Below are 25,286 nucleotides of genomic sequence, written 5' to 3'. Positions count from 1 at the left end.
CCCCCACACCCAGGCAGGCTAAGTCTTGCCTTAGACATTCCCTCCTCCAGGAAGAAGCCTTCCACGATGCTGAGCTCCCCGGGCACCCTCCTTTTACTCCACCACAGCTCAGATCTACTATTATATGGCCTGCCCCAGCAGTGGAATGAACTCCCTGAGCTCGAGAAGCCTGTCCTGCCCACTGCGGCCTCCCCAGCACCAGCACAGCTGGCACCCAGGAAGTATTCGTTTAATGAAACGTGAAAACACTGAGGCTTAGAGGTGGAGTGATTTGCCTGAGGTCATACTGGGATGGGGGGCCTGGATCTCACATCTCTCCAAAGACACGTGGACTCCAAAAGGGGCAGGGGCCCACAGGGGACACCCTGGCAGGAAACCCTCACCGGAACAGGTGATGCAGGAGATGCCCTCGGCGCTCAAGTTGTACTTGAGGTCCAGCAGCACCTGGATGTTGGTATCCGGCCGGAAGAGCAGCGGGGCCCGGCTGGCAGGGCGGAGCCGGCTGGCGAACACCAGGGACAGGATGAGGACGGAGACAAAGAGCCCTGCGAGGAAAGGATGCCGCGCTAGGCAGGGCTGGGGCCGGGGGTGGGGTGGGATGGGGTGGGGGCATTCACAGCCGGGGCTTCCAGAGCTCTGGGAAAGAGCTGCTCCCTCTATGGGGACGGGAGGGGGAAGGGGGGGTATCCCAAGGCAGCAGGCAAAGGCCCAGCGTGCCAGCCTGTGGGTGAGGCTGCTAGCGATCCGTCCCTTGGAGGTAGGGGCCGGTTGTTACATGTGTCGTTGGTGGTCAGACTATAAGCTATAAGCTCACATTCCTGGACGAGAACCAGCCGCCATCTTAGAGCCCTTAACAGTTTATAAACAGCCAGCATATCCACCTGATCTTACACAGACCTAAATACAGTCAGTGATGATAATAATAATAATAGTAGCACTTAACTTTCATTGAGCACTTACTACATGCCTTGCACTGGGCTAAGTTCTTTACATACACTGTGGCTTTCCTCACAACTGCCTTCGTAGATAGATACTCTTCTTATCCTCACTTAGAGGACAGGAAACGGAGGCTCAGACTAACCGGCACAGTCAAGGTGACACTGCTAGTACACTGCAGAATTAGGATTCCAACTTAGCCAAGCTGGTCTAAATCCAGAGCCCAAGCACTGGGCGCTCTGCTCTGCTGCCCAGCCTCATGACTGGCACATAGTAGGTGCTCAATAAGCAACAGCTATCGCGGAACCAGCTTTATTCTACGCAGGAAGGGGGTAAAGCTCCGAGAGAGCGAGGGACGCCAGCCCAGGTTTCTGACCTCTAGCTCATTTGGGGAACAGGGGCGGGCTCCTAATGCCTGCACGTTCTTTGCATGGGGTGGGGTCTGTCCCCCACGCCTTAGGCACTGGGAGAAGCTGCAAGATGGGGGCAAGGAGAGTGGAGAGAGCCCACTTACCCACAATCACCCAACGGCTCTTGACGGCCGACCACAGGACCCAGTGGTGCAGCAGCTCCTGCAGCTGGGCGATGAGCTGCCCCCGGCTGCCCCCATCGGGGGCCGGCTGCAGGCCCTTGGGGGGCACAGACACCAGGGACGCGTCTCCCAGCTCCAGCGACACTGCCGGGGCAGAGCAGCGGCCTGTCAGACGGCTGGCCCAGAAGTGGGTCAGAGCCCACCCTGGTCCCTGCCCTCTCCAGGGAAGCCCAAACGCTCGATGGGGATCTCGTCCTGCCCCCGCCTCAGGACCAGCCTGTCCTCATACCAGCTCGCCAGGGGCTACCTCCCCTGGCCGAGGCAGCCCCCGGGTCCTGGCAGGCTCAGCGGGACAGGCCCGCACCAGCTCTCACCTGGCTCCTCCTCCACATTGAGCAAGGGGATGTCATCATCCAGGTAGGGCATGGGGCCCTGAGCAGGGCTGCCCCCAGCCCGCTCAGCAGGAGCAAACACGTCCCCGGGGAAGTGCAGGGAGCTCTTGCAGCCGCACTTCTGGTGGCAGCTGTGGAGACAGTGGGAGGAGGGGGTGAGTCCTGGGTGTCCAGGGAACGGGGGGAGGCTCCCGGCTACATGTGAACCCAGGTATCACACCGCTGCTGACAGCTCACACAGGACACGCATCACAGGTTTCCAGGAGCCCGCACCTGAGTTCTCTCTAGCGCCATCTCCCCTGGGGCCCTTGGGTGCCACTCTTCCTCTGGGGACCCAGATGGTGACAGCAGCCATTACCCAGGGAGAGGGGACAATGACTCGCAGCCGCCCAAGCGTCAAGGTGACCAAAGCAGGGGAATCACGTCTCCCCCGTCGTGTGCCCAGGGCCCTGACACCAGGAGGACGGGGAAGCGGGCCTGGGCTGAGGACGTAGCTGAGGCCTCGGCTGGAGTGAATGTGAGGGAGACAAGGCTCCCCCTAGGGACTGGGGACACGACCAATGCACACGGTGAATGTGCCAGGAATACTACACGCCAGGCAGTGAGTAAGGTTCTCTCATTAATCCTCACGGGGTTACGTGTACCCATTTTATAGAACAGGAAGCTGAGATGCAGAGAGGTTAGGTAACACGTTCAAGGGTCCGCAGCCGCCAGGCAAAGAGGCTGAGGCTGGAGCCCAGGACTGGGAAGACTGCTGCGCCCACTGCCCCAGACTGGGGGGCGGGACAGGGCGGGCTTAGTTGGTGTCTCCGTAGAGATTAGAAACAAGGAGCCCTTTACCCAAGACACTCTGCTTCTATGTCACAAAACTGTCATAGAAATAGTCAAATCTGAACGTCTGTAGTGCAGACCGCTGTGCCTCAGCCAGATGCCCTTGTCCAGTGCACAACCCGTACCACCATACATGGTGGCCCTGAAGCAGGGGGCGTGTGGGGGAGAGCTGGGGAGTGCATCCCGGGCCCGAGTCTGAGCTCCTTGCTGCCCCTCCTCGGCTCACCATGGTCAGGTGGACACTGTCATGGACCCCTGACAGTCCCGCCCTGGCATGGCCCGCCCCAAGCCCAGACCCTCCATCATTCCTCAGGACTCCCAACCCAGGCAGCCACCCGGGCTGGATTCCATTTGGTCACTGTCCCCCCCAAAATAAGGACTTGAAGGTAGGAGGTATCAAACACCGTGGAAAATGATAGATGGTGACTTAGAGTGCTGGAAAGGACCTTCCTTTTCTGGGATAAGTTTATCTGGAGTTATTGCTTCTCCAGTGAGGTATGACACATAACTTTTTCTCTACAGGTCTAAAGGAGCTTAGTCTAATATTATGATGTAAACATGCCCCCCCCCCCCCCCCCGCCGCCGACCACCTGGACCACGAGACCCCAACCCCTAGACCTTCAGCAGCGGCTCTGGGCTGATCCATTCAACTCTGCACACCACTCACCACACCTAAATGTTGTTCCTCCCCCAAGATGAGAACCTTGAGGACATTTAACGTGGCGGCTAAGAGCATGGGATCCGGAGTCAGATTACGTGGTCTAAATCTCAGCTCCACCGCCTACTAAATGGGTAACCTTGAGAAAGTTGCCCAACTGCCCCAAGCCTCTGTTTCCTTGTCTATAAAATGGGTGAAATAAGAGGACCCAGCTGCCAGGGTCCTTGGGGAGGGTGGCCGTAAGATCTCGTACAAAAGCTCATTGCCCACTTCCTGGCACATAGTAGGTGATCAGATGTAACCACTGGACAGGATTCTCTTCTTCCTCTGCTCCCCCAGTAATGCCCAGCATAGGACTGGGCATACAGAAGGTGCTCAGTGGTGAATCACCAGGCTCTTGGGAGATAGGAGGGTGCGCTGAATGGCCCCCCAAGGGCCTGCTATGGATATTCTGTGAGAGGAGGACACGACCCCCTGCCTGGCTCACCTGGTCTGGCAGGCACTCTCCAGCGGTGCCATATAAAGGCTCCAGATGCCCAGGGCAGCAGGCATGGTGAAGAGCACAGCCAGCCAGCAGCAGGACACGATGAGAGACATGAACAGGCCGAAGTCGTGGATGGCCGGGATCTGGCAATGGGGAAGTAGAGGGGGGATGTGGGACTATCAGGCCTGGAGCCCAGGGAGCCTGGGGGCTCTGCAGCGAGGCACTCAGGACCCCCGACCACCCTCAGACTGAGGCAGGATGAGGAGGCCGGGGCTGCTGGAACAGAGGCACTGGCCTAGGAGGACGTCAGAGGGCCGGGCTGGTGCCAGGGGCAGGGCAGAGGAGGAAGAGTCCCACCTCTGGTCCACACTGCAGCCCTCTGCCTGGAACAGCGCTCAGCACAGAGCAAGCGCTCCATAACTGTCATTACATGAAGGACAGAGGAAGACATGCCCTGTTGGAGCCGGCCACGTGTCAGCGAGGGGGGAGGGAGGGAAAGCTGCTGTGTTGGCAATAGGGAGGCTGGGTGTGCTCCCTGCACAGGGTCACAGGGAGCTGCACAGGGTGTGGCAGTCAGGAGGAACTGGAGCCAACAAGCAGACAGGCCTTCACTGTTTGTGAAACACTTTCACAATCACCTCATGTCAGTCCCTGATGATCCACACATGAGGAAAGCGAGGCTCAGAGAGGTTAAACGACCTGCTGAAGGTCACACAGCCAGAAAATGGCAGAGGTGGGATGTGAACCCAGCTCTGCCTGTTTTCTGGATGTGGTTCTCTAGGAAGGCCTGGAGAATCCCAAAGCACCTAGTGGTTTCTAGACGGGATCCTCAGCCCAGGTCATAAAACCTCTCAGGTTCAGGCAGGCTCACTGTCCTACAGGCTCTGTTGGCACCAAGGACCTGGCCTAAGATCCTTCTCCTGAGCCCCACTCAGACGTGAAGGAGCGTGGCGTCAGCGAGAGAAAAGTGAGTGTGAGGAATGACCGTGTGGTGTGAAGCCAGTGGGTGGAAAGGGCCCTGGACCCCGGTCAGGAGACACGGGCAGGCTCACCACTTACCAGCTGGGGGACCTTTGGAAACTGCCAAACGCCCTTCAGGACAGAGGTTGGATTATCATTAACGAGCATCAATAAGAAACACTATTTGTATTATTATTCTCCCATTTGTTAAGTTCTGGTAATGATGATTAGTAGCAAAAATGGACTCTCAGCGGGGGAGGGGTAAATTGGGAGTGACACATATACACTACTATATATAAGACAGATAACTAATAAGGACCTACTGTAGAGCACAGGGAACTCTACTCAATACTCTGTAACGGCCTATATGGGAAAAGAATCTAAAAAAGAGTGGATATATGTAAATGTATAACTGATTCACTTTGCTGTACCCCAGCAACTAACACAACACAGTAAATCAGCTATACGCCATTAAAAAATTTTTTTTTTAATGAGAAGAAAATGGACTCTAGGGACGTGGCAGGAACCTTGAGGCAGAGGCTGCGTGGCCCCAAGAGAAGGGGCGGGTAGGAAGAGCAGAGACCAGGGGCCAGGCGTGCACGGGAGGGACAGGGAGGTCAGGTGCAGGGCGGGGGGGGCAGGCTCCCACCTGGGAGAAGACGTTAGCTGCATAGGCGGCAGCCGTGGTCAGGGAGGTGAAGAAGGTGGCCTTGCCCGCCGTCTGGATGGTATGGATCATCCGCAGCTGCGGGTCTTCCAGGTGGGTGGCCTGGCGGTAGGTGTTGACGAACACAAAGACGTCGTCCACGCCTATGGGAGGGGCCCCGGGCCCACCCGCAGGGCTCAGGGTCACTCTGCTGTGTCCGTGGTCAGACCCAGCCTGGGCCAGGAACCCAAGCCCCGCCCTCCACGCTCCTTGCTCCGAGCCCCACCCCCACCAGAACCAGGCCCTTCCCTCCAAATCTTAGCCCCCTTCCCACCGTTCTTAACCTCCACCCAGAATAGCTACCCATTCCTTCCACCCCCCGGGGGCTCCACCCATCGTATGCCAAGGATCACCCACCACTCATGTTTTACCCACCCACCACCGCAATTCCAGGGCTCCGAGGTCTGAAAGGGGACTTTTTGGAGCCCCCATGGAAGCCAGGCTTTGCCTCCTGGAAGAAGGCCCTTTTGGGGACAGAGTTCCCAAGTTCCCAAGGCCCATTACCATGGCAACAGAGGCAACTCACCAATGCCCACTATCACAAAGGCAGCCACCCCATTGAGGATGCCCAAGTACTGGATACCAAAGACCACATGGTACAGGAAGAGTGCCACCAGGCAGCTGAGGCCGATGCTGGCAATTCCGAAGAAGGACAGGAACACTGGGCAGGGCAAGAGGCACAGTGGACGGATAGAGTCGGGGGACCCAGAGGAACACACCTCTTCAGTGTCCCTGGCCCCTCCTGGGTCCTGCCTCACACACCCCCAACCCCAGGGAGTACCTCTACCACCCCGTCTGAACCCAGCACAGTTTTCTGCACCCAGAGAAGGGGCTGGGCAGGAGGACTGAGTGGCAAATGAAGCCATTTTTGAGTAAGTCAAGTTGTTTATGGGCCCTCAGCTTTGCAGAACTTGTCTCAAGTGCTAGTGGGGAATTATTATATATTTACATCTGTCACCCCAGTAGACTAGAGGTTCCATGGGGGTAGAAAGTGTGTCTGTGACGGTCACCATGTGTCTGGATCCCTGGCACCTTAGAGCATCTGGCACAGAGTTGGTGCCCAATTAATATCCGTTACATGGATGAATGAATGTCTTTTCCATTTTTGAAGGTATGACCAATCTCTCATTCACTTGCGCAACAGAGAGTACCTACTGTATACACAGAAAAGAAGCAGCTAGGGTATATGGGGAGATGGTGGTGGAAAAGTAAGCTGGGGGACTAAGGGCAGCTGACTGGGACTATAGAACAGGCTACAGAATAATTCATAAGGTGTCCAATACTCCAGACTCCCCAAAACTTATCAGCAAGTTTATCGGCAAGAAAAAGATGGTCAAAGGGAAAAAGGTTCAACTGTGGGAGGTCATGGGGATGGGGGCCCTTGGGCATGGCCCAACCTGCCTCTGAACCTCAGTCTACCTGCCTGGGGTTAGAAGGTGAGGTCTGAGCACCCCTCCCCCCACCAGTTCTGACATAGCGGATTCAAGACCATTTCTGGCATTCCTGAGCAGGAAGGCTTTGTCCAGAGAGAAGCACACTGGAAGAAGAGAAGGGGCTGGCTCCACGCGGGGCTTTTGAAGAAACCCTACCTGAGCAGGAGGTGAGAATGTAGACGAGGGCGGCAATGCAGCTGCTGCTGATGAAGGCCAGGAGCATGTCATTGTTGAAGGTTCTGCGAACCTCATAATCAAAGAGATCCGTCCCCCCATACAGAACCTGCACTTTGCTGAAGAAGGGAGGACACAGAGAGAGGAAAGATGGAGTGGATCAGAGATAGAGGAGGACTGGGAGGCATCCATCTCACCAGTGTCTCTTTACCTTGGCTGTACATTATGATCACCTGGGGGACTTCCAAAAATCCTGATGTCCAGGCCATCTCTAGACAAATGAAATCAGAATGTCTGGGATGGGACTGAATTATCAGTGAGGTTGAGACCACTGCTCTACACAAATAATAATCAATTATAGCCAAATTCTATGTCATCTTCCAATTCTCGATTATTCACAGCAAAATTCTAAATTCAAACCAGCTTCCAGATACTGTTTTACACCGCTAGTGCCCATTTAACAGCAGTTATTCTTAATGAGAAAAACTTAACCAAGCCGGTCAAGCTGAGTTTTAAAATACAAACAGGAGTGAGATCTGCTTCTGGCCAAGATGGAGTAACAAGATGAAATCTAGGTTTACCTTCCCAGTGAAACTAATGAAAACGTAAGAAAATACATGAGACATGAGATAACAAAGAATGGTGATCTCTGACAGGTGAGAAACAAAATGGACCCTATGCTTCCCCTGACTTACTGGCTTGAGAGAGTTTCCAGGCTTCACTGCAGCCTAATATATGGGTTAGTGACTTCTCAAAAGAGGCTGAAAGTTTTCCAAACTTGATGAAAACTATAAACCCATTGATTCAAAAGGCTCAAGCAATGGACCTTAAGCCCCCCAAAACCATGAACAAAACAACAACAATTCACATCATAATCAAATTGCTCAAAATCAGTGACCAAGATAAAATCTTAAAAGCAGCCTGAGGAAAAAGATGCATTACACACAGAGGAACAAAAATAAGGATGACAGCAGATTTCTCTTCAGAAACAACGCAAATGAGAAGACGATGGGGCAAGGTCCTTTACCAACTGGGGAAAAAGTCAACCCAGAATTCTATACCCAGAATTCTACATCTTGAAAAATATATTTCAAAAACAAAGGCAAAATAAAGACTTTTTCAGTATACAAAACCTGAAAGGGGGCTTCCCCGGTGGCAAAGTGGTTACCTGAAAGGGGGCTTCCCTGGTGGCAAAGTGGTTAAGAATCCGCCTGCCAATGCAGGGGACACAGGTTCGAGCCCTGGTCCTGGAAGATCCCACATGCCGTGGAGCAGCTAAGCCCATGCGCCACAACTACTGAGCCTGCACTCTAGAGCCCGGGAGCCACAACTACTGAGTCTGCATGCCATAACTACTGAAGCCTGCACACCTAGAGCCTGTGCTCTGCAACAAGAGAAGCCACTGCAATGAGAACCCTGCGCACCTCAATGAAGAAGAGCCCTCACTCGCCACAACTAGAGAAAGTCCGCACACAGCAACTAAGACCCAACACAGCCAAAAATAAATAAATTTTTTAAAAAGCTGAAAGAATTCATCTGCAGTACACCTGCACTACAAGAGATGTTAAAGGAAGTCCTTCAGGCAGAAGGAAAATGATTACAGATGGAAATATACATCTACACAAAGGAATAAAAAGGACTGAAAATGCTAACAACATGAATAAATGTACAAAATTTTCTTATTCTTATGTAAATCTTTTAAAAAGATAACTGACCTTTTAAACAGCAATAATAATAATGTGGTATGGGGTTTATAACATATATGAAAATAAAATATATGACAACAATAGCATAAAGGCCAGGAAGAAGGAAATGGCGGTATACTATTCATATATAGTATACACTATACATGAAGTGCTTTAACATCATTTGAAGATATACTGATAATTTAAGGATGTATACTATAAACCTTGAAGCAACCACTAAACTAAATATTTATAGCTAAAAAAACAACAAAGGAAATAAAATGGAATAATAAAAAATTCTCAGTCTAAAAGAAGGCAGAAGAGAGGAAAAAGGGAACTCAGAATATATGGGACAAAGAGAATAAAATAAAATAGTCTTAAGTCTAACCATAGTAACAATGCATTAACTGTAAATGGTCTAAACACCCCAATTAAAAGGCAGAGACAGTCAGATTAGATTTAAAAAAATCAAGACCCAGCTGCCTACAAGAAACTCACTTTAAATATAGACACAAATGGTTAAAAACAAAAGTGCAGAAAAAAATATACCACGCTGACATGAATCAAAAGAAAGCTGGAGTGGTTACATTAATAACAAATGAAATCAATTTCAGAGCAAAGAATATTACTAGGGATAAAGAAAGTAATTTAAAAATGATAAAGGGCTCAGCTCATTAAAATAATACAACAATACTACATGCTTTGGACCTAACAACAGAGCTTTAAAATACTTGAAGCAAAAACTGATAGAAATGAAAAAAGAAAGACAAACCTGCAATTACAGTTGAACATTTCAAAACCTCTTTTCTCAATGATTGCTAGAACAATTAGACAGAAGATCAGTAAGGATATAGAAGACTTGAACAACATAATCAACCAACTTGACTTAATTGACATTTATAGAATACCCCACCAAACAACAGCAAAATATACATTCAAGTGGACAGGGAACATTTAGCAAGACAGACCATACTCTGGACCATAAAACAAAACTCAATAAATTTAGAATAACTTAAGTCATACAAAGCATGTTCTCTGATCATGATAGAATTAAATTCAAAATTAGCAACAAAACACTCTCTGGGAAATTCATAAATATTTGGAGACTAACACATTTTTAAATAATACAAGGGTCAAAGAAGAGATCAAAAGGGAAAATTGAAAGTTTTCTGAATTGAATAAAAATGAAAGCATATATCAAAATGTGTGAGATGAGCTAAAGCAATGCTCAAAGGTAATTTTATAGCAATAAACACGTATATTAGAAAAGGAGAAAGCTTTCAAATCAATGACCTTAGCTTCTACTGCAAGAAAGAAGAACAAGAGAAAATTATATATAAAGTAGGTGTAAGAAAGGAAATAATGAAGATCAGAGCATAAATATATAAATATATAAATAAACAAACAGAAAGATACTAAAGAAAAATCAATGAAACCAAAAGCTAGTTCTTTGAGAAGATCAATAAAATTGATAAACTTCTAGCCAGACTGACCACGAAAAAAGGAGAGAAAACACACATGAAAGAAGGGACATCACTACAGTTTTTATAAATATTCAAAGATAATAAGGGAATATTATGAATCACTTTGACATTTTAATGAAATGCCATTTGACAGTTTGACAATTTCATTTGACAATTTAAATGAAATGGACAAATTTCATGAAATATACTACCAAAGCTTGTGCAAGAATATAGAAATAACTTTAATAGCCCTATATGTATATTTAAGAATTGAATTTGTAGTTAAAACCTTCCCATAAAGAAAACTCCAGATCCAGACAGTTTCATTGGTGAATTCCATCAAACATTTAAGGAAGAATAATACCAGTTCTATACAAACTCTCCAGACAGCTGAGGAGAGGAGAATACTGTCCACCTCATTCTGTAAAACATTTTGATACCAAAATCAAACAGAGATATTACAAGAAAACTACAGCCTAGTATCCATCATGAACATATACCAATGAACAAAGAATACAAATAGAGTTTAACACTATATAAAAAGGATGATATATGAGGACCAAGGGGGATTTATCCTAAGAATGCAAGGATGGTTTAAAATTAAAAACTCAATCAATGTAATTCACCATATTAAACTAAAAAAGAAATACTGTATGATCTCTCTCTAGATGCAGAAAAAACATTTGAGAGAACTGAATATACCTTACTGATTAAAAAAAAAAGACACCAGCAAATTAGGAATAGAAGAGAACTTCCTTAACCTGATAAAGGACATCTACAAAAAACCTACATACTTTGGTCAGGGATAATACAGGGTTGTCCATTCTCATCACTTATTCAACATTGTACTGGATGTTCTAGCCAGTGCACTCAGGCAAGAGAAAGAAATAGAAGGCATCCAAATTGGAAAGCAAGAAGTAAAACCGTCTTTATTAGCGAAAGCCATAATTAACTATGTGGAAAATCAAATGTAATCTACCAAAACTCTTCTAGAACTTATAAGGGAGCTTAGCAAGGTTGCAGGACCCGAAGTCAATTATATTTCTATATACTAGCAACTAACAATTGCCAAATGAAATTTTTTTTAAAATACCATTTACAATAGCATAAGAATACGAAATAGGGATAAATCTGACAAAAGACATCATATACACCACATTCATTAGTCATAAGACTAATATTGTTAAGATGTCAGTTCCCCTCAAATTGATCTGTGTATCTGACACAATCATAATCAAGATCCCAGCAGACTTTTATTTGGAGAAATGGACAAGCTGATTCTAAAATCCATAGGGAAATGCAAAGGACCTAGAATAACTAAAACAACTTTGAAAAAGAACAACAAAGCTGGAAGACTAACACTTGGACAAGACATGGTATAAAGCTGCCATAATCAAGACAGTGTAATACTGGTGTGCAAATAAAAAATAGATCAATGGAACAGAACAGAGCATCCAGAAACAGACTCACATATATACGGACAAAACATTTTTGTCCAAGATGCAAAGGCAATTCAGTGAAGAAAGAATGATCTTTTCAACAAATGATGCTGGAACAACTGGATAGTCATATAAAAATAATAAATAAATATCGGCATGTTACAATATATACAAAGTGTTTATAGTGTATGCCTTGCACCATATACAAAGATTAATTAAAAATGGAATATCACAGATCTAAATGTAAAACCAGTTTTAAAGTGATCAAAAGATCTAAATAGTCACCAATGAAGATAAATGGATGTCAAATAAGCATGTGAACATCACCGGTAATTAGGGAAATTCAAATTCAAATTGCAATGAGATATCACCACACACCTAGTAGAATGGCTAAAATTTTTTACACTGACCATACCAAGTGTTAGAGAGGTTGTGGAGGAACTGGAATTCTTATACACTGGGTGGGAATGCAAAATGGTACAACCAATCTGGAAAACAATTTGGCAGTTTCTTAAAAAGTTAAACACACACCTACCATATGATCTAGTCATTTCACTCCTAAGTATTTATCTAAGACATATGAAAGCACTTGTTCACACACAGGCTTGTTCATAGCAGCTCGATCTGCAATAGCCAAACCTGGAAACAACCCAAATACCCATAAACAGGTGAGTGGATGAACAAAAGGTGGCATCTCCACACAATGGATACTACTCAGCATTTAAAAAGAATAAACCATCTACACATGCAACAACATGGATACAATTCAAAATAATTAGGCTGAGTGAAAGAGAGCAATCAAAATTGTGCATACTATATGATGCCATGTATATAAAACTCTAGAAAATGAAAATGAGTATACAGTGATAAAAAACAGAAAGTGGTCCTGGGGTGGCAGTGGGAAGACAAGGTGAGGCAGGATGGAGTGATTATCAAGGGGACATGAATAAACTTCTGAGGGTGATGGGTCTCTTCATTATCTTGATTGTGGTGAAGGTTTCATGGTGTATACATGGGTCAAAACTAATCAAATTGTAAACTTTAAGTATATGCAACTGGCTGTATATCAATTATACCTCAATAAAGCTGTTTAAAAAACCAAACAGGACATTTAAAAACCAAGTAGGAAAGATCTTTGGATTATCTACTTTGTTGAACTAACTGGATTAATTGATCTTTCATTAGAGTAGAAAACTGAAAGTTCAATCAATTGTTTATTCATTCATTCATTTGTATAGCTTTTATAGAATGCCTTCTAGGTTCCAGGTCCTGTCTTAGTTACTGGCTATAAAAAGACACGGGCCCAAACTTTTACTCTCAAGTGGAAAGGAATAGCTCATGCAAGAACAATATTCTTGCCTAGAACTACTAAAAAGTCAGATAAAATTGAGAAATCATCTGTTTAATGACATTAGAGACTTTCTGAAGCAATGAGAACTACAGGGCTAAGACTCCAGAAAGCAAAGAACCTACAAAAGGTAAGCTTCCCTTCTACAGCTGTGTTTACCCTAGAGGTATTTGCTGATTCTGAACACAGGCATGAGGCTAAAAATCTAGGCAGGGAGTCAGAAAAACTAGCAGAGCTTTGGGCAGAGACTTGCAGACCAGCATAGCATAAAGCCAGTTTCTTCCTTAGCACTTCTGCCAAATACGGGGGCCGTGTGGAGTATGAAGCTACAAACTTAAGCAGAAAGGCTCTGAAAAACCAGAGTAGAGGTATTTTTAGCAGTTTTGAGAGACAAAAATTAGGGTCTGAAACCTGTCAGGGGACGGGGCTCTGCAGAATACTCCAGGCTCTCAGTTGAACATCTTAGAGAACCAAGGGCAAACTAGAGGTAGGCTGAGAATCGTCAGTACTGCAAACCTGCCTTGACTTTGTGTAACTGCTGACTATTTAAGGTGATCAGTCACAACTCCACCTGCCTAGTGGAGGGAAGGATAAACTTTCTCTGGAAGAAATAACATCATCTGGACCTCTATGTTTTTATATATAATGTTCATCACTCAGTAAATTACCAGGCATACTCACAGGCAGGAACACATGACCAAAAACCAAGTGAAAGAACAGACCACAGAAACAAATCCACAAGTTATCCATAATAACCTAATAACTTAATATGCTTAAGAACACAGAGGAGAATATGGACAAAATAAATTAAACAATGAAAAATTTCACCAGAGATTTAGATCTATAATAAAGAATCATTGGAAATTCTCAACAGAAAAACATAACATTAACATTGAAATCTCAATAGACATTAAATGGCAGATTAGATACAACAGAAGACAGGATCAGTGAATTGGAATATCTAAATCAAAACATGGAAAGAAAAGAAAGAAAAGAAAAGCCTGGAAAAGAGCATTGAAAACACATGGAACTCGTGTAAGTTAGGCTACAGGGATGTATTGTACAACACGGGGAATATAGCCAATATTTTGCAATAACTGTAAATGGAGTGTAACCTTAAAAACTGTATTAAAAATTTTTAATTAAATTAAAAAATAAAGACAGCAGCATGCCAATTACCCAGACTCTTCAGCTTACCTTTAGAGCTCCCACCTCTTACTACCATATTCATTAAAAAAAAGAAAACACATGGGACTCTGAAAATATCTAACATTTGTGTCATTAGAATCCTTAAAGGAGAGGGGACAGAGACTGAGGTAGAAGCAATATTTGAAGACATAATAGCCAGGAAATTCCTAAAACTGATGAAAGTTATCAACCCACAGATTCAAGAAGCTCTGTGCACCTCAAGCAGAACAAATACAAAGAAAACCATGCTGACATACATCATAGTAAGACTGTTGAAACCAAAAACAAATAGAAATCTTAAAAGCAGCCAGAGATAAAAAGACAATCATTCAAAGAGGCAACAAGAAGATTTACAGCTGACTTTTCCCCCCAAAAATGATGGCAGTCATTACCCAATGGATTGACACCTTTAAAGTATTAAAGGAAAATAACTGCAAATTTCTAATTCTATACCAGCAGAAGTACACTTCAAAAATTAAAGTAGGGCTTCCCTGGTGGCGCAGTGGTTGAGAGTCCGCCTGCCGATGCAGGGGACACGGGTTCGTGCCCCGGTCCAGGAAGGTCCCACATGCCGCGGAGCGGCTGGGCCCATGAGCCATGGCCGCTGAGCCTGCGCGTCCGGAGCCCGTGCTCCACAACGGGAGAGGCCACAGCAGTGAGAGGTCCGCGTACCACAAAAAAAAAAAAAAAAAAATTAAAGTAAAATAAAGATGCCTTCTAAGCAAACAAAATAGAGAATTTATCACCAGCAGACCTGCACTAAAAAAAAAAAAAAAAAAAAAAATACTAAAGAGAGTTCTTCAGATACAAGGAATATGATCCCAGAGGGAAACATGAAATTGTAGAAAGTAATGAAGAGCAACAGAAAATGTAAATATGTGAGTAAATATACATGGATTCTGACTCAGTAAAATAATAATGCAATGTCTTATGAGGTTTAAAATGTATATAGAATTAAAATGCATGCAACAAAAATGCAAAAGGCTGAAGGGGTGTAAAGGCAATGAATGAGTTCTAGGATTCTGGTATTATCAGGGAAGTAGTAAAAGTGATAATTTGTATTATTCTTTGGAATAAGTCAAAGTGCATGTTGCCATCTCTTGGGTAACCAATAATAGACTGATAAAAAAGATTTTATTAATCCAAAAGAAGGCACTAAAGTCAAGTCTACAGGGGCCCTGGTTGTCACCACTGCTATGAAGCTCTGGGGAGATGGTAAGGGGAGGAGTTTTCTTTTTACCCAGGACAGGGGTTTTGTCTCAGCAGCTGAACATATTAAGCAGAGGTAACTGTTGGTATCTAAAACCTTGAAGATCCCCCTACAGCGAGCCCCTCCCAGATTCCCAACCCAGCCAAGTACTTTTCCCTGAGTTACCTCCAATCCACCCACCCATCTATCCACCCATCCACCCATCCATCCATCCATCATCCATCTATCCATTCATTCATTCCCCAGACAAATCCCTAGTAAGATATTCCTGATACTGCGCTAGGGGCCAGGCCTACAGAAAGGAAGCAGGAGCAATCTCAGTCCTCAACAAACTCACACTCTACTGAGAAATAATTAAACCAGAACTTTCTCAGACTTTAATATCCAAACAAGTCACCTGCAAAGCCCGTAGGTCTGGGAAAGGCCCTGATATTCTGCATTTCTAACAAGTCCCCAGGTGATGCTGATGTAACAGTTGTACTTTGAGTGACAAGGAATTAACAGACTAAAATACAGAGTGACAAGCACTGATGAAATTGTGGCTCAGAGGTGAAAGAGCTCGCTGAATCTCCCACAATTAGGTGGAGTAGCTGGGATCTGACCCCGGATATATCTGACTCCAAAGCCTGTGTATGCTCTTTCCTGCCTCCCTATGGAGAAGGAAAGGGACTGTGGAAATAGGTAGGGTGGTCATTTAATGAGGCCTCAAGTAAAAGTTGTCCAGGCTGGATCTCAGTGGATGAACAGGGGTTTGCCTGGCAATGAAGCAGGACTGGGAGAAGACTCTTAACACAGCAACTGCTGTAAAAACACACAGGGCGAGGGCTCTGAATTAGAAACCCTGGGTTTTAATCCCATTCCACCACTTACAAGCCTTAAAGTTTTGGCCAGCTTACGTAATTGTACTGTGCCTCAGTTTCCTCGACTGTAGGATGGGGATAATCTTAACAGCACCTCCCTCACTGGGCTGGTGTAAGAATTAAGTTAGATGGTGTGTATAAGGGGCTCAAAACAGTGTGTGGCACAGGGTAAGCACTCAATAAATGTTAGCTCTGATTATTACAGTAGTTGCTCAATAAAGGAATGAGGGTATTTCAGTCAGATCCATTCCTCCTGTGCCAGGGGCTGACTTGTCAGGGCAGAAGACCAAGAGGCACTGGAGTTATTGCCCTGCAGGACTGACAGATGAGCTATCCAATGCTCTTTCCTGGTGGGGAGAGGCCCAGTTGTATTCTCAGACACACATCCCAAGGGCTGGAGGACGATCAAAGCACCCACTGCCCCAAAGCTCTTTCACATCTCTTAGTTCGTCTCCTCCTAATGACTGCAGAAGGGTAGCAGGAGTCATCATCCCCGTTTTACCAGTATCAGAGGCCCAGAGAAGTGAAGTGACTTGCCCACTATCTCCCTGGATAGTAGAAGCAGAGAGGAACTCCTTAGGCCCTGGTCAATACTCTTTCCAGAAAGCCTTCTAGCACCACCTCAGGAGAAAATCAATACCAAAGACCTCCAGGGCAGAAGTTCCTCCAAAGCTGTCATGTTCACTAAACCATCAGCACTGATCAGGAAAAGCGTCCTTTCATCTGTCAGAGTAATGATAAGGATGTATCTGGCTCTGCCCCTGATCTAAAAAGAAAGATCTCCTAGGGAAAAGGTTGCAGGTAAGGGGATCTGGGGTTTATGAGAAAAGAACCACCTGGAAACCAATTCCCTACGCTAATACAGCCCTTCCCTGGTACAAACAAGGACAGGCCAAGCACACACCGGGTGCAGCTGGACTGCCTACCTAGTGGACTGCTTGGCCAGCATGGCCACATAGGTGACCACAAAGCTCTGAAACTTAGCCCGCTGCTCCTCCCAGCGATCGTCCACCGAGTAGTAGTTGGGCAGGGGTGCTCCAAAGAGGATCTCGCTGCGCAGGAGGGAGCTCTTGAGGTTTTCTGCAGAGAGGCCCTCGTCCACATACCAGTAGAACTCCGGGTGAGTCATGGCCAGCTCTAGGGAGCCTGCAGGGGCAGAGGTCAAGGGGTCCAAGGAGCTCAGTGGGTCAGCTCCCAACAACCCTCCATCAGGGTCATCCTGCCCTCCTCAACACCTCACCCCCTTTCTAAGGAAATGGAAAACTGTCCCAGCTTGGGCTACCTCCAACTGTCTCTAATAGAACGGATGGTTTAGAGAAATCACAGCTGTCCAAGGGGAGCAGCCCCCCAGATATGCTCAGGCGGCTCCCACTAAGTTTACACCTTCATTTAAGTTTGAACCTCACCTAATTCCAAGGCTCAGTCTCTGCAGTCCTGTAACTCCTTCCCATCCCAGTCCCGCCTCCATCTGCTTAGAACCCCGCCCACGTGCCCCGCCTCCACAGCCAGCCTCTGGCCCCTCCCCGTCCTTTCTCAAGTCCCATCCCTAATGTACTTCAAACGAATGCACCTTGATCTTCCTTCAACCCCAGCCTCTCTCCAGATGCCCAGTTCTCTGTAACCACACCCCACCTTCCCTCTAACCAACCTCACGCCCAAGCCCCACCCCAAGCCTAACTCTGGCCACAGCACAACTCCCAGTCTCCCTCAATCCAGGTGTGCACACAAACCTCCTGCCTTGCCTCCCTCAGATCCCATCTTACACCCAACCCCAGCTCCCTGCCCTTCCTCAGTGATGGCCACCAGCCCTGCCCAGCACTCAGCTCCAGCCTGACTCCACCTCACAGCCAATTCCGACCCCATCCTCCGACCAGTCTGTAAAGTACTGAGTCAAGAATCAAGCCTTCCCTTAACCTCCAAGCCCCGCTCCCAGCCTCATTAACCACCCCCTTCCCTTACAAGCTCCACCTACCCTCAGCCTCCACCCCTTACAAGCCCCGCCTCCAGCCTCCTTCAGACCTGGTCCCTACGGGCCCCGCCCCACCCACACCCAGGGCTGCTCACCCCGGATGTCGGCCAGATCCTGGCCCATGCCATCATAGTAAATCTTGCCACCCCTCTCAGTGGGGAAGAAGTAGGTCATGAGCGAGCTGGGCGGGGAGCAGTAAGAGTAGGAGCCGAGCGGCAGGTCTTTCAGCACTTCATGGGGCTTCCAGCAGAACTCCCGGAAGCCCGGGTGGTCCATGATCTTGCGCTCAATCTCGTGGATTGTGACCAGCCGCTCACTCGTGAAAATGTTGCGCTCTGCGTCGCCACGCGCCAGGAAAATGAGCTCGATGCGCCAGTGCGCGTGCGTCTGGGTGTTGGCGCTCACAAAGGAGTGTGAGTAGTCCCAACGCGAAGCGCCGCGGCGGGCACGGCTCTGATTGGCCGCAGCCGCCGTGGGGGGCGTGGCGCTGGGTTGGCGCCGCCCATCCTTGTCCAGCCCCTGGTTCACCTGGGCTTCACTCTGGTTGGCTGCCAGGCTCCCCAGGGGCGGAGTCTCTCGCCGAAGACGCCCGCTCCGATTGGCTGCTGGCTTCTGAGCGGTGGAGTTGTCCCACAATCCGGGGCCAAGCTGCAGCGCGGCGGGGACCTGGTACGGGGCCCGGGCGGCCGGCCGCGAGCGATTGCCTAGATGTAGCTGCTGCAACTGCTCTGTGATGAGGCGTTGGAGCGTCTCAGAAGTGAAGTCGGCCAGGTCGCGCCGGTTGCGCCCCCAGGACCCAAACTGGGATTTGAGCGCCAGCGCGAGGGCGTCGAAACGCTGGGAGGCCTCATGGTTGCGGATCTCAAAGGCATTGTAGGAGATGTCAATGTCCAGCGGCGGGTAGTAGAGGAACATGAAGGCTGAAAGAGCCATGGGGATGCTGCAGCCGAGGAAGAGCACCAGCCCCGCACAGCACGGATTGGTGAAGGCCCAACCCAGTGTATTCCAGAAGCCTGACGCTGGGGGCCGGGAGGGCAAGGTCCAGTGCCGCCAGCAACACCGCCCCCCTGCCCCAGCTTGGGGCCCCGGCTTCTGGGCCCTCCTAAAGGCCTCACCCGTTGCGTCCTCCTCCTCTTCCTGCTCCTCTAGCCACACATCCTGCAGCAAGGGGTCATCCTCCGAGTCCATAGCCTACAGGAGAGGGAGAGGGTCAGCAGGCTGCAGAGAAGGAGAGGATGGTGCCCTGTAGCTGCAGTCACCCACCCTGAGTGTTAACCCTGCCCACTCATAACCAAGACAAATACTACAATGGAATCGCATCAAGCAGGCACTTAACTGAATTCAACCACCTGTGTATAAAACAGAAAGAAAAATCCTGTTATTTGCCCATCACATCTCCCAACTAGATCAGGGCTTTCAAGGTCACAGAAAAAGGAGAATCACAGCCCAGTTGCAAACAGAAGAGATATTCCTCCCCGTGTAAGGGATATTCGAGGGGAATTTTGACGATGTATGATTTCCCAATTTTTGCTGCATCCTCTGATTTTAGAACTCAAAGCCAATGTGAGGTGTGACTTCGCTGCAATCACTTTTATTTAACAAGCAACTATAAAGGCATCCAAAAGTATCAGGGTAGAAGGGAAAGAGCATGCTCTTCGGAGTCAGACCCTAGTTTGCATCCTGAACCTCAGAGTCTTCATCTATAAAACAGAGGTGGCCATTCCTGCCTCACATGGCTGTGGGGAGCGTCAAGGGTGGAAGCACTTTCAGTCTGTGTAGTATATTATCTGTCACTTGAACAGATTTCTTTGCTCCTCTCTGGGGACTGTAATGTGCTCAGCCACTGCCCATGCGGCTCTGCCAGGGCTAGATGCCTGTCATAGTTCTCCTCAAGAACTCTCAATAGCTCCCCACCCCCTCTTCGGGACACTGCAGCTGTGGCCACTGTTTGTCAGGCTCAGACCACTTAATATGCAGCTCCAGGGATGTCAAACCTTTAGGCACAGACAGGGTCCGGGCATCTGTCTCCCCAAGACGTGGGCACAAGCAGCAGGAGGGCCTGGCAGGAGAGGGCAGCCTGAGGACTCCAGCAGGGTGGTCCAAAGGCAAGAGGCCTTCCGGCGTCCCCGGGCATGGCCTGTCCCCTTGTCCTGCCTGCCCTCTGTTTGGACGGAGAGAGACTCATTATCCAGTTAGAGGCCAGGCAGTGAGAAGGGGAAGCTAATTATGCCAGCGCTGGCTAATTAATGCTGTCTTTCCTATTAACATTCTCTAGAATGCCCCATTTCAATTAGACTGTCTGTCCGGGAAGAGAGGGGGCTGCCCTCAGCCCAAAGAAAGTGAAGAAGAGAGGGCAAGGAGAAGGAGGGAAACAGAGTCTGAGACACAGGACATGGGAGAGATGCGAGACAGAGAAAGATGAGAACTGGAGAGGGACAGGAGAGTGGAGTTAGGGGACAGAAGAGGAGGGAGGGGGTGCCGAGGGTGGGTGGGAGAGGAAGACTTGAAAGGGAGAGAGACCTGGAAGGGGCGGGAACTGCTTCTGTAATATTCGAGATTCCTATGGATGCAAACATTTAACTTCCCATTTCTGAGGCCCTAACACAAGCCTGCCAAGGGGATGCTACCTGCACTGAGGCCCAATGTGCTTTAGCAGAAACTTGTGGGAGTGAACCAGAGGCAGCTCAGACTCACCCCATCTCCAAAGGGCAAACCCAGGTCTGCATGTGGAGGTGGGGGATTGGGGGAACCTCCACCCCATTCCCAGCCGCTGAAGGAGGAAGCTGATGGTAATATGGTGGAAAGGGACAGGGACCAATATTGCATTTTTTTCCTGGGGTCTAAGTTCATCCACTGGCCGCCAGCCTCAGCCTGCCTTGCCCAGGGTACAGTTTACAATGTGTTGGTGTGTGAGCGGGTCTAAGACCAGGATTCTGAGTCATGGCAGCACTCCCTGGGTGATCCCTCTATCCCATTGCTACTCCATCAGGAATGCTACTCCCTTCCCCAGATATCCAAGTTTAAAACATCTTTCAAGGCCTTGCCCAAGTGTCACCTCTGCCAAGAAGCCTTCCCAGATCTGAACACCCCGCACCCCGCACCCCCAAGCTACTTGTCTAAGCTTCTCACCACACTTTGGGGGTAAAAATGACTTAGGGACAGGGAGGGAGAGGCAGTGTAGCAGATTGTTAAGAGCCATGGTTTTGGAGGCAGACAGATTTGGGTGCAAATCCCAGCTGTATGACTTAGGGCAGACAGCGTAGCATTTCTGAGCCTCGGTTTTGCCATCTGCAAAAAGGGGCTAACAGTACTCACCATGGAGGTTGCTAGATGATATACAGAGCAGGCTGACCACAGTGCCTGGTAGGTATAAGTAAGTGCTTAGGAAATGACAGGTACTATCCTTTTACACTCTGCTTCTCCCCAAAGGCTGTGAACTCCTAAAACACCCATGGGGCCCATTGTATTTGCCAAAGATGGCCACAACAATATCTCCCACCTCACATGTTCTTCTCATGATGTGACTTTAAGACTTCTCCCATCAAGAAGTAATGTCTGCATTCCTTCCCTTGAACCTGGGTGGGCTGTGGCCACAGCAGAGTGATGCTCTGTGACTTCTGAGGCTAGGTAAAAAGGAAGCTGCAGCTTCCACCTGGCTGTCTTGGGACACTCATCCTTGAACCCCGCCACCATGCTGCGAGGAAGCCCAAATTAGCCCAGAGAGACCACATGTAGGAGCTCCTGCTGACAACCAGCATCAACCACCAGATATATGAATGAAAATGCCTCCGGTGATACTGGGCCCCCTGCCATCAAGTTACCCCCAGCCTTCTAGTCTTCCCAGCTGAGGACCAGTTACTGTGGAGTCGAGCTAAGCCACCCGCTCCTGTGCCTGCCCTATCCTGACTCACAGAATCCATGAACATAATATTATCAGCTGTCATACATCACTAAGTGTTGGGATAGTTTGTTCCATAGCAACAGTAACTGAACAATTGCAATGGAGCCCTGTCGCATATGGATGACTCTGTGCCCTGCAGACTGTACTTGCTAGATTTAAGTGACCCATTCTGTCTCCCAGTGAGAGCCCCACAGCTCGGTGGACATGAGCTCCAAGGGAGCAGGGACTTGGCTGTCATGTTCCCTGCTGTGTTCCTAAAATACTCTGGGGAGGGAGGCTAGTGCCTAGCAGATATTTGTTAAATGAAGGAAGGAAAGGGAATCTCTGAAGAAGCTGAGTTTGATATGAGGTAGAACTTTCCCCTGGACAGAGGACAGTCAGATACCAGAGAGTATAAGCATAGGGCAGAGAGTATGGTTTCTTCTGCCTGGGGTGGGAAGGATCTTGGAGAGGATGAGATGGATGAGGAGGAAGTGGACCTGATGAGTTGTCTAGCACTCCCCTCCCCGCCTCCACCACCATGCCCGCCTTCTCAGTCTACCCCCGAAAAGGAAAGTTGCCAGGTGGGAAATTACACATGGCTCCAGATCCAGCTCAGCCTCCAACTTTCTGTGTGGCCCTGGGCATGTCCCATCCCTTCTTGGTACCCTGTCTCTCCCATCTGGCAGTGGGATGGGAAAAGCCCAGGTCCCTCCAGCTGTCACACCTCCAGACTCTCTGAGAAGCCCTAGTCTGCAGGCCAAGGTGGCGGGGGGGGGGTGGGTGCAATCTGAGAGATTCCACCAAACCAAGGAGGCCCGGCCGGCAGCTGGGGTCTGACACCAATGCCTCAGCTGGCAACCCTGTCCTCAGCGGCCCCTCCCAGGATGGGCAGCAAATCGCAAATTTGTTTTCCTTTCTCAAATTATGGGAATTGATTAGCTTAGTGAAGAGGAGTGAAAGGAGATAAGGATGGTTCCTTCAGTACCTCTCATTGACCCAGACAAAGAGCCCAAAGCAGGGCTGTGATCACAGGGGACTGTCATCCTGCCTTCGTGATCTCCCATTAGGGCGCTCCCGCTCCGTGACCGACATGTTTGCTCTCTCCCTCCCTCTCCATCCGTCTCTCTCCACACACACACACACACACACACACACACACACACACACACACACACACACTCAGAGACAGTCAGAACTCTGGGCCTCCCGGGGGCCCATGAACCAAGGTGGACACACATCCATGGAACACGGTTTCCCTCCTCTTGAGAAAAGCAAATGAGACAGCAGCCTAAAAGGGAACAGCAGACCCTGAGGAGCCTCTGAAGAAAGAACCTGGCCCAATTTCAAGGGCCAGGCTTGGGGCAACCCAAGGCCACATTTGCAGCATTATCCCAATTTTATAACAGAAAAAAAATCTACATATATATGCATTAAAAAAAACCCATTAATAGTGGTTATCTCTGTCTGGGAGGATTATGGGTGATTTTTATTTTCCTCTTTATACTTGTCTATTTCCATTTTTTCTACAATGATCAGGTACAGCTGGACTTTTAGAATCAGAAATAAACGTTATTTAAAAATAGAACATGGGGCTTCCCTGGTGGCGCAGTGGTTGAGAGTCCGCCTGCCGATGCAGGGGACACGGGTTCGTGCCCCGGTCCGGGAAGATCCCACACGCCGCGGAGCGGCTGGGCCCGTGAGCCATGGCCGCTGGGCCTGCGCGTCCGGAGCCTGTGCTCCGCAACGGGAGAGGCCACAGCGGTGAGAGGCCCGCGTACCGCAAAAAAAAAAAAAAAAAAAAAGAACACGTGTGTATGTGTGTAGAAGGGATTTTGTTAACAGCCTTCAACTCTTTGAGGAGTTACTATAATAGGCATGGGAGGGGGGAGGGTTCTGTCCTCCAAGGAGAGGCAACATGGAGAGTTGCAGCAAGAGGGATGCTGGTTAGAAAGCAGAAGGACCTGGGGAGAGCAGGAGGTGGCAAATGCCCAATGAGTGAGTGAGTGTGGAATCTTCTATTTCCCTGAGATGGACAGAGGAGTCTTTAAAATGACCAGGAAGTAGATCCTGTCTTATCAGACTCAGAAGGGACATCAGAGCACACCTGACCCCACTCCTTCACTTCACAGCTTAGAAACCAAGCCCAGCAAAGGGTCTTACCCAAGGTCATATTTCAATGGCAGAGCCAGGACACTTGGCTCCAAGGAGTGCTCTATCTGCTCCATCACCAGATTCTGGAGGCAGTTTTTGGCAGCCCTAGGGAATAACCAGGCCTGGGGAAGATGACATGGGGACCCCAAGAGCCAACATAGGGGAGCTATTTTTAAGGTCGAGGAAAGAGGTATTCTTCAAGTCACAAGTCAGATGGACTTCCCCATCCAGACAGAACGGGGCTTTGGTGGGAGGCGGTATTGTCTCAGACACCCTCAGCCCCTCACTGGGCCCTCCTCTTCTCCAGTAAGGCTCCAAGGGATGTGGCCCCGTGCCTGAGCTGCCTGTATCCCTGTTTACAACTTCCCTCCTTCTGACGAAGGGTAACAGAACCCTTCCTTCTTCATTTCCCCATCCCAGCCAGACTATTAAAATGTAATTAAAAAAATCACATTAGCCTTGCAGATTCGGCTTAAAGCATGTATATGTATATATAATTTAATGGTAATTAGGAGCTAATCAGCTTTTTCTTCCCGTCTAGGGGTGTTTTGCCTCCCTGGTTCAGCTCTGGTTCTTGGAAACATCTTGGGGTCTTTGATTTTCCTACTCTTGGGCTGAGAGACTGGGGCAGAAATTCAAAATGAGATATTTTGAGTCAAACAGCTCCATTTCCTCCTGCTGTGCTGCAGTGGGGACATTGTGCCCTTCTCCACTCTCTGGTTATGGATCTACCCCTTTGGTGAATTTAGCTCATCAGAGGTGGAGAAGAGAGGAAAGGAAAGGCGAGGGCTTGGTCCCTACTAGGCGTCACTGTCCTAAATCTTAATACCCCATCTTCTAAGAGTCTGCCAGCCTCCATATGCCCCAGCTATGTGCCTGCTATCCAGAATTCCAAATTCTTCTTGGATACCTGAGTACTCCATCTCAGGCCAGGAGGCTGCAGATACATTGGAGACATGGTGATAAAACTGGGTCAAAATCACA

At 48.3% G+C, this 25,286-nt stretch overlaps 1 protein-coding gene across 1 annotated transcript in view; it reads right to left on the bottom strand.

Moving 5' to 3' along the window:
- DISP3 (dispatched RND transporter family member 3) overlaps window positions 1-19,456 on the bottom strand; it is a 34,203-nt gene extending 14,747 nt beyond the window's left edge. The window contains exons 1-9 of the mRNA XM_007129735.3: window positions 18,364-19,456; window positions 17,226-17,445; window positions 7,089-7,225; window positions 6,026-6,160; window positions 5,443-5,603; window positions 3,837-3,976; window positions 1,843-1,991; window positions 1,451-1,612; window positions 384-545 (exon numbers count right to left, since the gene is read on the bottom strand). Coding sequence (XP_007129797.2) covers window positions 384-545; window positions 1,451-1,612; window positions 1,843-1,991; window positions 3,837-3,976; window positions 5,443-5,603; window positions 6,026-6,160; window positions 7,089-7,225; window positions 17,226-17,445; window positions 18,364-19,456 — 2,359 coding nt within the window. The remainder of the gene's footprint in view (window positions 1-383; window positions 546-1,450; window positions 1,613-1,842; window positions 1,992-3,836; window positions 3,977-5,442; window positions 5,604-6,025; window positions 6,161-7,088; window positions 7,226-17,225; window positions 17,446-18,363) is intronic.
- Between the last annotated feature and the right edge of the window lie 5,830 nt (window positions 19,457-25,286).

This window comes from Physeter macrocephalus, chromosome 3 (assembly GCF_002837175.3).
Source record: "Physeter macrocephalus isolate SW-GA chromosome 3, ASM283717v5, whole genome shotgun sequence".
Lineage (NCBI taxonomy): Eukaryota > Metazoa > Chordata > Mammalia > Artiodactyla > Physeteridae > Physeter > Physeter macrocephalus.
This window is presented reverse-complemented; position numbering and strand designations above follow the sequence as displayed.